Source organism: Eschrichtius robustus, chromosome X (assembly GCF_028021215.1).
Source record: "Eschrichtius robustus isolate mEscRob2 chromosome X, mEscRob2.pri, whole genome shotgun sequence".
Lineage (NCBI taxonomy): Eukaryota > Metazoa > Chordata > Mammalia > Artiodactyla > Eschrichtiidae > Eschrichtius > Eschrichtius robustus.
This window is the reverse complement of record NC_090845.1, coordinates 29,475,752-29,490,700: the sequence shown is the minus strand read 5'-3', so window position 1 is coordinate 29,490,700 and position 14,949 is coordinate 29,475,752. Positions and strand designations below refer to the sequence as shown.

General features: G+C 39.4%; 1 protein-coding gene across 4 annotated transcripts in view; it reads left to right on the top strand.

Moving 5' to 3' along the window:
• Nucleotides 1-14,949, top strand: part of DMD (dystrophin) — a 1,739,631-nt gene that overhangs the window by 1,461,995 nt on the left and 262,687 nt on the right. For all 4 annotated transcript variants that reach the window (XM_068533306.1, XM_068533307.1, XM_068533305.1 and 1 more), the window contains one exon: nt 12,552-12,630. In XM_068533306.1, the coding sequence (XP_068389407.1) occupies nt 12,552-12,630 (79 nt within the window). The remainder of the gene's footprint in view (nt 1-12,551; nt 12,631-14,949) is intronic.

The window sequence follows — 14,949 nt, the reverse complement described above, 5'->3', positions numbered from 1 at the left end:
GTCACTAATGGCATACAAAATGCCTGTTCCAAAAGTACTCCTCAATGGACATGAGATGCTAAGCTACATAGACTCTGAGTCTGATCTAGGTCCATGGTGTTTTGTGTCACCCCCTTCCGGAAGCCTCCCAGATTGTTCCAGGCCTCATTGCTTCCTTACTTCTGGAAATCCATAATGCTCTTATTGGTCAGTAACACACAGACTAGCACTTAAAGACTCTCTAATTTCTCCCATGTGCAGTCTTCTTCCTACAAGACCCAAGGTCCTCGAGAGCAGGGATTTCTCATGTTCCATCTTTGCTATCCTCCACAAGATGAACACACAGGACAGTGTATATAACAGCACTTGAAAATGCTTGGGGAATAATTGATTACTAAGCTCACCTCTCATGCTCTCCACTCTAGACTTGTTTCGGTCCTGCCAAAGGACAGAAATTGCCTAGCTCTCCCCAACTGGCCAACTTGAGTATTTACTATAAAAGAAGCCAGCTAGATAAGGAACTTCCCCCAGAGATGTGTCTGCCCAATGCACCCACGCCTATTCTGCTCTGACACCCACTTTTTTTTTTAATTTTATTTATTTATTTATTTATGGCTGTGTTGGGTCTTAGTTCCTGTACGAGGGCCTTCTCCAGTTGCGGCAAGTGGGGGCCACTCCTCATCGCAGTGCGCGGGCCTCTCACTATCGCGGCCTCTCCTGCCGCGGAGCACAGGCTTCAGACGCGCAGGCTCAGCAATTGTGGCTCACGGGCCCAGCCGCTCCGCGGCATGTGGGATCCTCTGGGACCAGGGCTCGAACCTGTGTCCCTTGCACCGGCAGGCGGATTCTTAACCACTGCGCCACCAGGGAAGCCCCTGACACCCACTTTTTAATACAAATAAGTAACAGCTACTCTTTACTCAGTACTTACCTTGTAGCAGATGCTATTAAATGCTTTTCAGGTGTTCTTTTTTTTTTAGGAAAATACAATATTTCTACCCAAGCCATTGTAGGAGTCTTGCTAACCATCGGGATAAATGATGTGAGGGGCTTTGAAGAGAATTCACTGCCACCCCCCTCATGATTTTTCCATCATTCCATCTAGTCTTTGTCCAACCGTTTTTGATTTACTGTTTGGGGTTAGTTATCATATCAAACTGTGCCCCAACACGCCAGTGGTTCCTCCCGATTTTTACACATCTCATCGTCACCTAGGATGAAAGTCTGAAGTTTCCTCGACTCTTCCTTCCTTCTGGTACCCTTACGTTTAACCCATCATGTCCTCATCTCTTGGGGGTTTTTCTGGCAACTTATCCTTTTATCACTTTCTCCATGCTTCAGTTCACCCTAAAACGCTGCTCTGACCGTGGTATTTCTTTATTTAAAAAAATTTATGTAGAATATGAAAATGTTAGCAGTAGCTGCCACCAGGCTGGGAAGCAAGATGGCTAGAAGGATATGGTGACTGGGAAACTCACATTTTAAAGATTTTTATTGTTCTTGAATTTTGTTATCATGTGAATGCATTAAAAAGAAATAAAAGTAAATTTTTAAAGTAATAATTTATAAAAATATTTGAATGCCTTCCCATGAAAAATGAAATGAAGTCTCTGCTCTTAAACCTGACAGTCAAGTACTGCTCTGGGCTGACTCCAAGCCACATTTCCAGCCTGATATTCTTCAGCTCTCCCTCTGTTTATACCCCACATCTGGGCCTTTACTAGTGCCAAAAAAATTGTTCATTCTGCTCTTGCCACACAGAATGTTTCTTCTGTTTTTGCCCATCAAAACCTTACCCAACTTTGAAGGCCCAGCTTAAAAGCTTCATTCCTTCGTTAATTCAGTTCAGATACTCTGTAAGCCCCATAGCTATGTATGCTTCTTTTAGTGCTTTTAGCACAGTTCCCAGGAAAAGAAAGGAGTGAACATCTACTGAGTGCTAAGAAATAGACTCTCCAGCCATGTACTTTACAACATCCCATTCTCTGTACACTAGTTTCATCGTCTATAAAATGGTCATAAATAGGAGTACCTTCCTCACTGTGTTGTTCATTCTTTCAAGTATTTAGTTGGATGCATACTAAGAGATGGGCACTGACCTGGATCCTGGGGATACAGCCGTGAGTGAAATAGACCAAGTCCTGCTCTCGTCAAGTTTACTTTAGGATAGGAAAGGCTTCAATGAGATATACCTATAAAGCTCTTAAAACAGCGCTTGGAATGTAGTAAGTGCTCTATAAATGTTAGCTATTGCTACTGTTGTCACTGTTGCTGTTACTCGGTATTTCTGTTTACAGATAAGGAAACTAATGCTTATAGGCTATTAGATAAGATGCTGAAGGTCAAATAGCTAGTAGAGGATTCCAACTCAGGTCTTCTTGACCGGTAGGACTGATAGCCTTCCCACTATACCAGTGGCTCCAAAAACAGACTATATGTCAGAATCGGTAGAGCTTTAAAGAAAGTACAGATTCTCAAGCCCTAGCCCCAGATAGACTAAGACAGAAATTCTAGAGATGAGCTACGAATCTGTATTTTTAAAAGACTTTCCAGGTAGTTGTGATACTCTGTCAAATCAGTGAATGACTGCCCTACATTAAAATCTTATTTATAAACAACTAAACCATAAATTCATTTAAAATAGGCTCCTTATTTTCTTATTTATTTTTTTTCTCCTTTCTCTCCTAGCAGAGTGCCTTATAAGTGCTCAATAAGTATTTGAATAATTAATTGTTTAATTATTTAATTAAAGTTGCTCTTAAAATGCAAATACAGCTGTAGTACTAGCAGCCTGTTGTGAGCTATCATTGATCTTCCTAGGGATATTTATTAATCAGCTAAGAACCAGTACTTGGGAAAGACAGGCGAAACATCTGGGAAGGGAACTGAGAAAACTTCCAACCCAAATGTTAGCCCTGTCATTACACAGCCTAGGACCCCTGTCTCACCTTGTCCGCCCTTCACTGACAACTTCAGGTAAAAATGCAGTAAATGTATTACTAAAAATCAAAAGATTTCCGCCTCCCATTTTTGTTTCTCTTGAGTTGACACATATATCTGTTTTGGAAAATAGGGAGAAAATCTCTTTTTAAAAGAAAGAAAAAAAATCCTGTATTCTTGTCACACCACGAACATGGAGTTCACTGCTATACGTTAAAATTATAAAGCAAGATCCCAAAATGCAGTGGCTGATTATTCACAGTAGATATATTAAGTCAAGAAGCTTATTTTTTCTCTCTTTGCTAAGGCAGAAAGCCTGGGGCTATATGCATTTTTATTACACTTTACTGTCTTGGTTTCACTTGAGGATTAAAAAGAAAGTCAAGGTACAGTGCATGTATCCTGATGGATTTTAGGATTTCTTGCTTTAGTGAAAGGAAGAACCTCATAAAGTATCTCAGATTTTTGCTTAAGGAAGAATACCTACTTCTATGATGACCTAGAAATTCAATCTTTTATTTCTCCTATAAAAGATCACATTGTATTTTGGATTTTTTTTCCCTGTAGTTTTCTGCACTGTGTAAAGCCACATTAAAAAAAATAGCTTTCCTTTAGATTTGAAGTGAAACTATCTCGAATAGTTCAGGGAAGTCTTAGGACTGTTCACGGAGCTGACACACCACCTCGGGGTTGGGGTGAGATGGAGCGAAGGGGGAGGGGGAGGCAGGGGGAGTGTCCAGAAGGCTGAGCGGGAGACTGTATAGACTGAGAGGGAGCGAATATACGTCAGAGTTTCAGCTCCAGTTCTGACAAATGTACACTGAGAAACAATAGAATTGCATCGCCCCATCTTCTGTCCTTTATTTAGAAGCATGAAGTGTACTTACTTATTCAACTTGCGCCTCTTTTCCTGATATGCAAAAAAGTGAGAAGGACCAAACGTTGCAGGACTGGGAAATACAGTAGATGAGATCTTCCGGTTAATTGATTTGTAGAGAACAGCCTGATACTGGTTTAGCAGCTCTGCATCAGTGACGGAAAAGAAAGGCGCTTTTCAGTGGCCTGGAGGAGCAGAGCTGGCAACTGGAAACAGGGGCTGGTGGCAGACAAGGTTCTTTCATATGTGGTCAGATTGACTGTGAAGGGAGTCATGGTCAGGAAGCTTTGGAAATGCTGTGAGGATAGCGTGGGATTTCAGGGGTGTTGATTTCCTTGGTTAAGATTGCTGCGCTCATACTTCAGCAAATTCTCCCTCCCAGCCATCATTGTCAAGGTGATTAGTAGACCAAACTGAAAATCTACAAGTGTATTATTACTCGAAATTTAAGGATTTTGCCATTGAGCTAAAAAAAAAATGTTTATTCTGGTGGTCTGTCTTTTTTCATTTATCTTCAAGATTTCACCCTGCTTTAGTCATCTTTTAGTATGAATTTGCTAACTGCTATATGCGTTGTCTTTTTTCCCCGCCAGATGATACCAGTTCTGTTTTATCCCCTTGATAATTATTTCGAATTGCCACTTCTGGTCCTTGGGAACACCCCTGTGTTCTAGTACCAGGAGGTATAATTATGTCATTCCCATGCGAGCATTATGCTACTTATGACCCAAAATGCCACTAGAAAGGAAAATTTTTGTGAGAATGATATCTTCCAAATGTGGAATAAATAAAGCTCAAGAATAAATAGCTGAAGCTGAACTGTAAATGATTTAAACGTATTGGTGTGGTGAGGTGCGAGCCACTTGACTTTGGTTCCTGCTCCAAATCATGAGCTACATTAGGAAAGGTTTTTAAAGGAAACCTATTTTTTAAGATAAAATCTGCATCAAGTTACATCATCCAAGCAGAGTAATTCACCCTTTGTCTCTTTAAGACAAGAAACAAAGAGCAGAAGAAATGCTTCCTGTGGTCTCTACGCTTCCCAGCACATTTTTTTCATAACAGTGTGTAGATGTAACAAAAACTAAAGATTTAAAAAAAATTTTTTTTTTGTCCTTTTTGTCTTTTAAATACAAAGTAAAAACTAAAGATTTTGACAAATGAAGCAGGATAAGGACGTTGATTGCTGCTTTTCTAAATTAAAATTAATGACACCCTTAAGGTACTTGGGTCTATGAAGTCAACTTAATGTTGATATAACCTGACTCCATTATCACAGAATGAGGCAGCTACATGAGCACGAAAACTAATAAACAGACTTCCAAGGTGCGTTTTAGAAATCGGTGAGGTGAAAGCTAAAAGCTTAACAGTGGACAAAGGACTTGCTGTTTTGTCCTCCCTTGCTTTCCGGTGGTTGGAGGAGTTCGTCAGAATTAGAGGACTAATGTTCCTGAAGAAGCGCCGGGCTGGCTCTAGGCTGGGGCTCCTGTTCACATCCTGCCCCACCTGCCTTGCAGGGACGCACAGCCACTTCATGTTACGCGCTCTCTGTTTGCCTCAGCAGAGTCTGTGTGCTCTTCTGGGAGGTTGTACAGGACACAGCTGGGAAGAGCAAGTGGAAGGGTGGGTGCAGGAGAGAGGAAAGAGAAAGGTAGGAATAAGAAAAGGAATCAGAGATTAAGAAGACGGGAATCAGCGCAGAAGTACCAATTTGGAAGCTGGGAAAAAAAGCTCTGAGAGAAGAACGTAAAAAGCGGTGGACTGATGATGGTCTCAGATGGCACGCATTAGCACCCATGCCATAAATCACACAAAATCAACTAATAATTATGCTACTGCTCAGAGTGAGCACCGTGTTAGCACTGGTTGCTTTCCTGTGATCTGTCCTGAAGTCAAGGGCGAGAAACTCCGTTTAACTCAGAAGTGTCTCAGGGTCAAGAAAACACATAAATAAATTCAAGGAAAAGAAAATTCAGCCAACTTTTGCATTCAACAAGCCCAGATTGTTTTGCCACAGAGCTGTACCTATCATACGTCCTCATTCCAAACCTTATCTCAGAGCATTTTTTTTTTCAGTCACAACTCAAAAGAAATCACAATTAGAAGAACAGTGGATTTTAAATGAAACGAGTTACAATTCGTTAAGAGGATTTTAACTGAAAGTTAAATCCTGAGGAGAGTTTTCAGGATAATGTTTGGGCACGTGTTTATGAGTGTTACAAGTAAGAATTTGGAAGTAAGAATGAATTCTGAAGGCTTCCCCCAGTAGATAAATGCATACAGAGAAGTGTACAAACTGCAAAATTTCAGGACAAAAACTCATGAATAGACTGTAGAGAGTCGTTTGTGTGCATGTGCGTTGTTTATTCACTAGCATCACAACACAAGGAGAGTTTTATTTTTATGGGCTCCTTAGTGGAGGTGTGAACTCTGGTTCTTGCATGCCCATGGATATCTATCAAGGGTCTTAACAAACTGAGACCCAGAAAATTGAAATATACATGCCCAGTTACATCTTTTCCCAAGACTGGAGTAAACACGATTTATGCATGTAGTGCCAGCAAGAACACTAGGGCACCAGGAAGGAATCACATTGTCTAACAATGTATTTCCACATCAGGAGGGAATTTTTAGCTCTTCTAAAACTCCAGTGGAGATAAAAACTTAAAAGTAATCAACTAGCAGGTCAAAAGAGAAATTGGAAGCCCTTGAGAACTTCAAGTTAAGTAACAAATATTTGCACTTAGATCAATTTATTTAAAATCATTACTAGGAGCCACAGTGTTGATATCTGTCCTTTTTCTTTCTTCTCCTTTTGGCTTATTTAAAGCAATTTTGAAGAAAAAAGGAAACAAAGATATTCTTCAAAATACACAGAGGAATTGACTGAGCTTTGGGGAACAGTCACAGCTGGGAATGGAGTGTGTTATCATTAATTTAGTTGAAGGACTTGGTGCTCATTCATTATCTCCAAAATTACGCTTTCAAGTATACCTTAATCACACTTAGTGTAGTGCCTAAAGTAACAGGAACTCAAAAAGCCTTTTCATTCACTCATTTATTGAGTATTTATTGAGCATCTCCTTTGTATTAGGCACTATACTAAACTGTGAACAAGGCAGACAGGGTCCCAATCTACATGGACAAGGAACTTACATTCTAGTAAATATCTTCTGAATGAATAGAGAGACATTTCTTAGTGAAGTGAAAGAAGGGAGGCCTCTGCCAAGAGTACACTGCCTACAGAAAGGAGAAAGCAAAGAAGAATAATATATAGTCCTCATAGCTCTCAAATATGATTATTTAAAAATTAGAATAAAACAGATATGGAGTAGATTTGGGCTCTGGGTTTGTCATACAAATTACTGCTTTTTAAAATTTTTCTAAATCTAATGTAGGCACAGTGAATCTAAATGGTTTTCTTCTTTTTTTTTCTTTTAACTTTGAGCATCAAAAAAGAAGGAAAGAAAGAAGGGGGGGAGGGAGGGAGGGAGGAAAGGTCTTTCCAAAAACTTGTTTTGGGACTCTTGAAAAAGAAATTCTCCATTCAAAATATAATGGTTATGGTGAAGATCCTTGAATAAACTACACATTAATTCATTCAACTAATATGAATCGAGCACCTGCCATCGGCCAGGTACTGTGCTTATCAACTAGGATATAGTAGGGAAAGAAAGAAAGGTCCCTGTCCTCAGAGAGCGTATATGTTTTTTGTTTTTTTTTAAAAAAAAAAAAAAAAGAGACTTTTTTTTCCCTCTGACATGCTTTTTCTGAAGAAATGCTGCAAACTAGATCTTGAGTACTCATGGAGCAGAGGGCAGTTTTCTGCCCATCTGGGATAGTTCTAAAGAGTAGACCCTTGTGTATCAATAGATAAGGTTTCTTCCAGTTCTAAACTTTTTTGATCTATGATCTAATAGTAGACACAAGATGTGTGCTTCCAAAAGGATGTTATAATTGTATTTCTTTTTATGAAAGGAAACAGAGGTGTGGCCTATTAATTTGGGGGAAATTGGGTCCTTCCTGTCTCTTTAAATAATTGTTTAGACTCCTTTGCCTCTTCCTTCTCCACTCACTTCCTAATGCTCAGTCCTACCCTCTTCAGTCTCACTTCCGTTTCCTTCCTTTAATGACTGGGACAGATTGCTCTTCTCTAACTGGCTCTACATGACATCTCCAGTTAAATGTTTCACTGTTAGGTCAAATTCATCATGTTCCAAATGAATTCATCCGCACATTTGCCATTCCTCCCCTTTCTAATTATTAGTGTTTCCATCAGCAATATCCTCAGTCTCCCGGTCTTCCACACTGGAAATCCTGGAGTTTTATTTGCTTCTACAAAAATTACACTCCAACACCAAAGTGATTAGTTTTTCCTGACTTTAAAATACCTCCCAGTCTGTACCATCTTTTCCATTCCAGGCAGCACAGTCTTCATTCCAACACATATAACCCCAAGTCTAGTCAGTTGCAACAGCCTCTAACTGGTCTCAGCCTCCAGGTCCCTCTTGGATCTGTTACACTGACAGATTCATCTCCCTAAACTTCAACTTCCCTCTCAAGTCATGAGTCCCCTCACAGAAATCTTCAGTGGTTCCCTTTGCCTACGGGGCAAATCTTGAGCCTCAGTGTCTGCCGTGTCTTGTTTTGCATCATCTGCTTGCAGCATACCTAGCTAACTGCATCTCACTGTCCTCTCTAAGACCAGTGTTCTGCTACCCCAAGATCTTCCTTGGCTTGTTTCCATTCCTCACCTCCAACCCGTTATGCTTCCAGAGATCAAGACTGTAGCATTCATTTATTGCATATCTCTTTTCGTATTAACATATACTTAAAAAGGGAACAAACAATTAACCAAGTAAAGAATGAACTGTGCCAGAATGCAAGGTAATGGGATAAAATTTCTGGCTTTTGCTTCCTAGTTTGCATATAGTGTTTTGTTTTTTTTGTTTTTTGTTTTTAAACTTTGGGTTTATTTATTTATTTATTTATTTATGGCTGTGTTGGGTCTTCATTTCTGTGCGAGGGCTTTCTCTAGTTGCGGCAAGTGGGGGCCACTCTTCATCGCGGTGCACGGGCCTCTCACTACCGCGGCCTCTCTTGTTGCGGAGCACAGGCTCCAGATGCGCAGGCTCAGTAGTTGTGGCTCACGGGCCTAGTTGCTCCGCGGCATGTGGGATCTTCCCAGACCAGGGCTCGAACCCGTGTCCCCTGCATTAGCAGGCAGATTCTCAACCACTGCGCCACCAGGGAAGCCCCGCATATAGTGTTTTATATTGGTTAAAAAAAAATCCAGTTAGTAAGGTCTAATGCATGGAGGTTATTGTTTCAAAAGGTTATCAAATTTCATTTCCTTGCCTAATTGCTCACAGAGTAAAGTGCTTTGTTCTCAAGTAGCTACAGTTTGTGAGGATCTTGTGTGCCTTCAAGTTTTTCTTTCTTAAAATTATTTCTTTATTTATTCTGTGCATTCAATCCGTGCCATACCTTTCTCCAAAGATAATTTGTGAAAAGAAATATTTTCTGCTTAATTCTTTAGTTAAGACTATTTCCTGAATATTTCATTTCATTACATGATGCATCTTTAATTTTTGTCTCACTATCATACATTTTCTTAAGTTCGAGTTATACGGATGGAGATTCACTTTTATCTAATTTTAAATTCTTGACAATTGGGTATACACTGGAAACTACCACCATGGCCCTCCCTGTATAAGAAGGAAGCAACCTTCAGATAAGGGGCTTATAATGGACTCTGATCCTGTACCCACGTGGTCCCTATGAAGCTACTAACGTTGTCTCCAGAGGAAATGGCCTGTGGCACGTTCATGCTCCTTTGCCATCCGCATGTTCCCTTGGGGATTTCCCCCTCAGTATGTGCAAAGATTTCTGCTCTGTGTCCATTCCCATATGGCCTCCCCATCCCTTCCTCCCCATCCCCAAACTTTCACATTCCTCTCTTCTTTATTTGTTTATCAAATGACCCATTCTGCATTTAGAAATAATTACGTATTCCATTCATTTGCATGTGTTCTTCTACAGCTCTTCTCTATAGTCTTAGGGTATCACATTCTTTAAGACCAGGAACTGACCTTGCATTGGATCATAAAATATACTGATGACTAAAAGTTTCATAGATGTGTACACTACGTTAGGTCTGCTTTCAATAAATTAATTTAAAAATAAATTAAAAGGCCAACTGCATATTAAATATTTACACAATACTTTCTGTTTTCAACTTTAATCTCTGGAGTAGCAGTTAAGAGCAAGAGTCGGACTGAATGAGCTTTGGATCCTGAATCTGCCCATTTACTAACTGCTTAAGCTTAGGCACATTTCGTTTGGTTGGTTTTTTTATCCTCTCATCCTTCAGTTTCTGCATCAGTGAAGTGGAGAGATAATATTGTTTCCTACTACAGAGTTACTGTGAAGATTAAATGTTGCTTCATATTGTCATGCACAGAGTGCTTAATAAATATCAGCCATTTTTGTATGTTATGTGGTGCCTTGCACACTCTAACCTATTCCTCTCCCTTTGTTAACCATAATAGCAACAGTAACAGCAGCTGCTAGCATTTATTGAGCAATTATCATGTGATAGAAACTAGGCTAAACACATGTATCATCTTATTTAATTCCCACAGTAACACCATGAGGTAGGAAATATTGTTGTCCCATTTTAATGATAAGGTAAGTTAAGTTTAGAATAATTTACCCAGGGACATACAACATGCAGTCGATGTCAGTGAGCATTCTCATTCATTCTCCCGTATCTATCTCTCTCTCTCCCTCTCTCTCTTTCCTCTTTCTCACACGCACACACACACACAAACACACACATTTATCCACTGGTTTGGTCAACTAGTCATTACACAAATATTTCTTATACCACTTACTGCATGCAGGGTTCAGTGCATCCTGTGGGAGGGAGGAGAGGAGAGGACAAATAAGCAAGGAATGGTTCCTGCCATCAAGAAGTTGACAGTCCACTGCAGGAGATATTCATATCCATATAACGAAAACAATGGCTATGATAGAAGTGCTCCAAGTATAAACCGTGTACTGTGAGAATGCTGAGGAGGCAAACATATAACAGCCTTGAATGGGAGAAAAGGGGGATAAGAGCATTCCAGAGGGAAGGAGAACACGAACAAGTCTCAGGAGTGTTACATTGGATGGAATGTCGTGGGACAGGCAGGTAGAGTTTGACTGAGAGTGCAGGGTGGTAAGGCTGGGAAAGTAGGTTTCACATGTCCCTCGTGGTTTTCTGTGCATCGCAGTGAAGCAAACCCTCCATTTTTTTTTTTTTGAAACTGTATGTGGTTTTCCAAATATTTGGTCCAAGCAAAGATGGACAAGGCTAGGGAGAACGTGTAAAAAGAAGATTGTTCTGGATCTAGGCTAGGTAATTGATTGATATGGGAAGGTCAGAGTTGGCGTTAGACCAGACTACCTGAGCCACTTTTTCAATGAGTTTAAGATGTATTTTACTTCTTGGGAGTTATCCACACCACAGAGTGAACCTGCTTGAGCTCTGATGGCTCTGGGCAAGCTCTGACTAACCTCTAGTTTAGCATAGCCTGCTCAGAACCAAATCAAGATCCAAAGTTATAAAGCTAGGGTGCCTGGGGCCACCATTAATATAGAATTGGCAATATGCCAGATGACAAAATATACCATTTCACCCATAAAATTCTTCCCTTTTTCCCCCACTCAAAATGGAATTCACTAAGCTGAAAGGACACTGTGTCAATATATTATAGAAAAACATAATAGGAAAAAAAAGAATGGCAATCTTTATTCCATGCCACCTAAACGTATACTTCCCACTAACTTCCAAGTCCAATAAAATCTGAAATCTGAAAATTTCTTTATTTTCACCATCCACCCTATAGTTACCCTAAATTAAAACCTTGCCTCTGTTTCTTTGATACTTAAGTATCAGTCAACTTTTGGTTACTTATTAATTTATCAATGATTATCACTCGATATCCATTAATTATCAATCAATATGATTCTTAAAAACATGGCAAAAGCAACAGACTAAGACAAAATATATATCATTTCTGAGATCCTTTAGTCACCTAGTATAATAGCGAATGGCAACCTCCCTACCTAACCTTTTTGTGAAAGATTTAGAGTTTGCTTTTTTTAAAAATTATTATTATTATTATTTTTTTTTTTTAGCTGCGTTGGGTCTTCGTTTCTGCGCAAGGGCTTTCTCTAGTTGTGGCAAGCGGGGGCGCCTCTTCATCGCGGTGCGCGGGCCTCTCACTATCGCGGCCTCTCTTGTTGCGGAGCACAGGCTCCAGGCGCGCAGGCTCAGTAGTTGTGGCTCACGGGCCCAGTTGCTCCGTGGCATGTGGGATCTTCCCAGACCAGGGCTCAAACCCGTGTCCCCTGCATTGGCAGGCAGATTCTCAACCACTGCGCCACCAGGGAAGCCCGAGTTTGCATTTTTGATGGTACTAATTGGAGCAGTCATTCATTTGTGGCCACCAATGAGTAGAGTGTTTTTAGAAAATCCCATTTTAACATTGTCAAAAGAGCAAATCTTTTTTGTTTGGCCTTGCTTTAATAAAAATGGGTCTCGGAGGCCACATGTGGTAAGTGGATATTAAAACAGGGTTATAAATTGTTGTTTTAATGTTCCAGCCTTAGAAGCCCAGAAGATCTTACCAAAAAGAATACATTGTTTTAATTGCCCCTCATTACATATGATGAGAGAACATAATTTTTCTCCTCTTCCTCGCAGGTGGCTGTTGAGGACCGCATCAGGCAACTGCACGAAGCCCACAGGGACTTTGGCCCAGCATCCCAGCACTTTCTTTCCAGTAAGTCATTGTCAATTTTCATTGCTTAACCTCTTCACTGCATCTTGGTGGCTAAGAATTAAGAGTTGAATTACAGTTGTCTCTGCCAAATGCACTGGGGGCACAAATCATCCTGAAATATAACTTAGTGGGTAAATTCAGAAGGTTAAGAAGAGGAGGACCAATTAGATCATTTTGTCCAGCCTTCAGCTAATGCATAATTATTTCCTACAATGTATTCTCCAGTGCTAACTTCAGCAATATTTTTGAGTCTTTAGTTCTGCTTATAGCAGTTCACTTTATCAAGCTGATAATTATATATCACATAATTATTATATGATGATTCAATATATATTACTGTGAATCTATAATTCTTTATCTCTATATAATTCATTAAATACTCCCTGCCTGCAAGTTGGAACTTCAGCCCATTCTGTTTTCTTTCCCTAGCTATTCTTATCCCTCTTTTATCCTTGACCTCTCTTCATTCTTTTTATTTTCCAGTTTTACTATTTTATTAATTATATTTTTCTAATGATATTATTTACATATTATTAATAAATATTATATCTTTTATAATTAACTATATTTTTATAATTAATACCAAGAGGAATAGCCTTGGTTAACTGAAAGTGTAATATTGGAACACCCTATAAATATAACAATGCATATTAAATTGTCAAGCTTCTGTTTTCCTATGATTAGTGTTGTTAATTTATACTACTCTTTCTTTGATTATAAAAGTATATATATATATATATATATATATAGGTATTTAAAAAGTCATACGTCTACCACATGGGGTTAATATCTGTTAACATTTTGCCGTATTTCCCTCTGGTCATGCATGTGTATGTATGAGAGTTTAACCATCATTTTTAAAAAAATTTTATTTTATATTGGAGTATAGTTGATTAACAGTGTGTTAGTTTCAAAAAAAGAAAAAAAAAACAATGTGTTAGTTTCAGGTGTACAGCAAAGTGATTCAGTTTTACATATACATGTATCTATGTTTCAAGTTCTTTTCCCATTTAGGTTATTACAGAATACTGAGCAAAGTTCCCTGTGCTATACAGTAGGTCCTTGTTGGTTATCTATTTTAAATATAGCAGCATGTATATGTCAATCCCAACCTCCCAATCTATCGCTCTCCACCACCCATCCCCCCGGTAACCATAAATTAGTTCTCCAATTCTGTGAGTCTGTTTCTGCTTTGTAAATAAGTTCATTTGTATCATTTTTTTTAGATTTCACATATAAGTGATATCATATGATATTTGTCTTTCTCTGTCTGACTTACTTCACTTAGTATGATAATCTCCAGGTCCATCCATGTTGCTGCAAATGGCATTATTTCATTCTTTTTAATGGCTGAGTAATATTTCATTGTGTATCTATACCACAACTTCTTTATCCATTCATCTGTCAATGGACATTTAGGTTGCTTCCATGTCTTGGCTATTGTAAACAGCGCTGCAGTGAACATTGGGGTGCATGTATCCTTTCAAACCATGGTTTTCTCTGGATACATGCACAGGAGTTGGATTGCTGGATCATATGGTAACTCTATTTTCAGTTTTTTAAGGAACCTCCATACTGTTCTCCATAGTGACTGTACCAATTGACATTCCCACCAACAGTGTAGGAGGGTTTCCTTTTCTCCACATCCTCTCCAGCATTTATTGTTTGTAGACTTTTTGATGATGGCCATTCTGACTGGTGTGAGATGATATGTCATTGTAGTTTTGATTTGCATTTCTCTAATAATCAGCAATGCTGAGCATCTTTTCATGTGCCTCTTGGCCATCTGTATATCTTATTTGGAGAAATGTCTATTTAGGTCTTCTGCCCATTTTTTGATTGGGGTGTTTGTTTTTTGATATTGAGCCGCATGAGCTGTTTGTAAATTTTGGAGATGAATCCCTCGTCGGTCACATCGTTTGCAAATATTTTCTCCCATTCTGTGGGTTATCTTTTTTTTTTTTTTTTTTTTAAAGGAATTCCTTTATTTTTATTTTTATTTATTTATTTTTTTTTAAATTTATTTATTTTTGGCTGTGTTGGGTCTTCGTTTCTGTGCAAGGGCTTTCTCTAGTTGCGGCAAGTGGGGGCCGCTCTTCATTGCGGTGCGCGGGCCTCTCACTGTCGTGGCCTCTCGTTGCGGAGCACAAGCTCCAGACGCGCAGGCTCAGTAGTTGTGGCTTACGGGCCTAGTTGCTCCGTGGCATGTGGGATCTTCCCAGACCAGGGCTCGAACCCATGTCCCCTGCATTGGTAGGCAGATTCTTAACCGCTGCGCCACCAGGGAAGCCCCTGTGGGTTATCTTTTCGTTTTGTTTA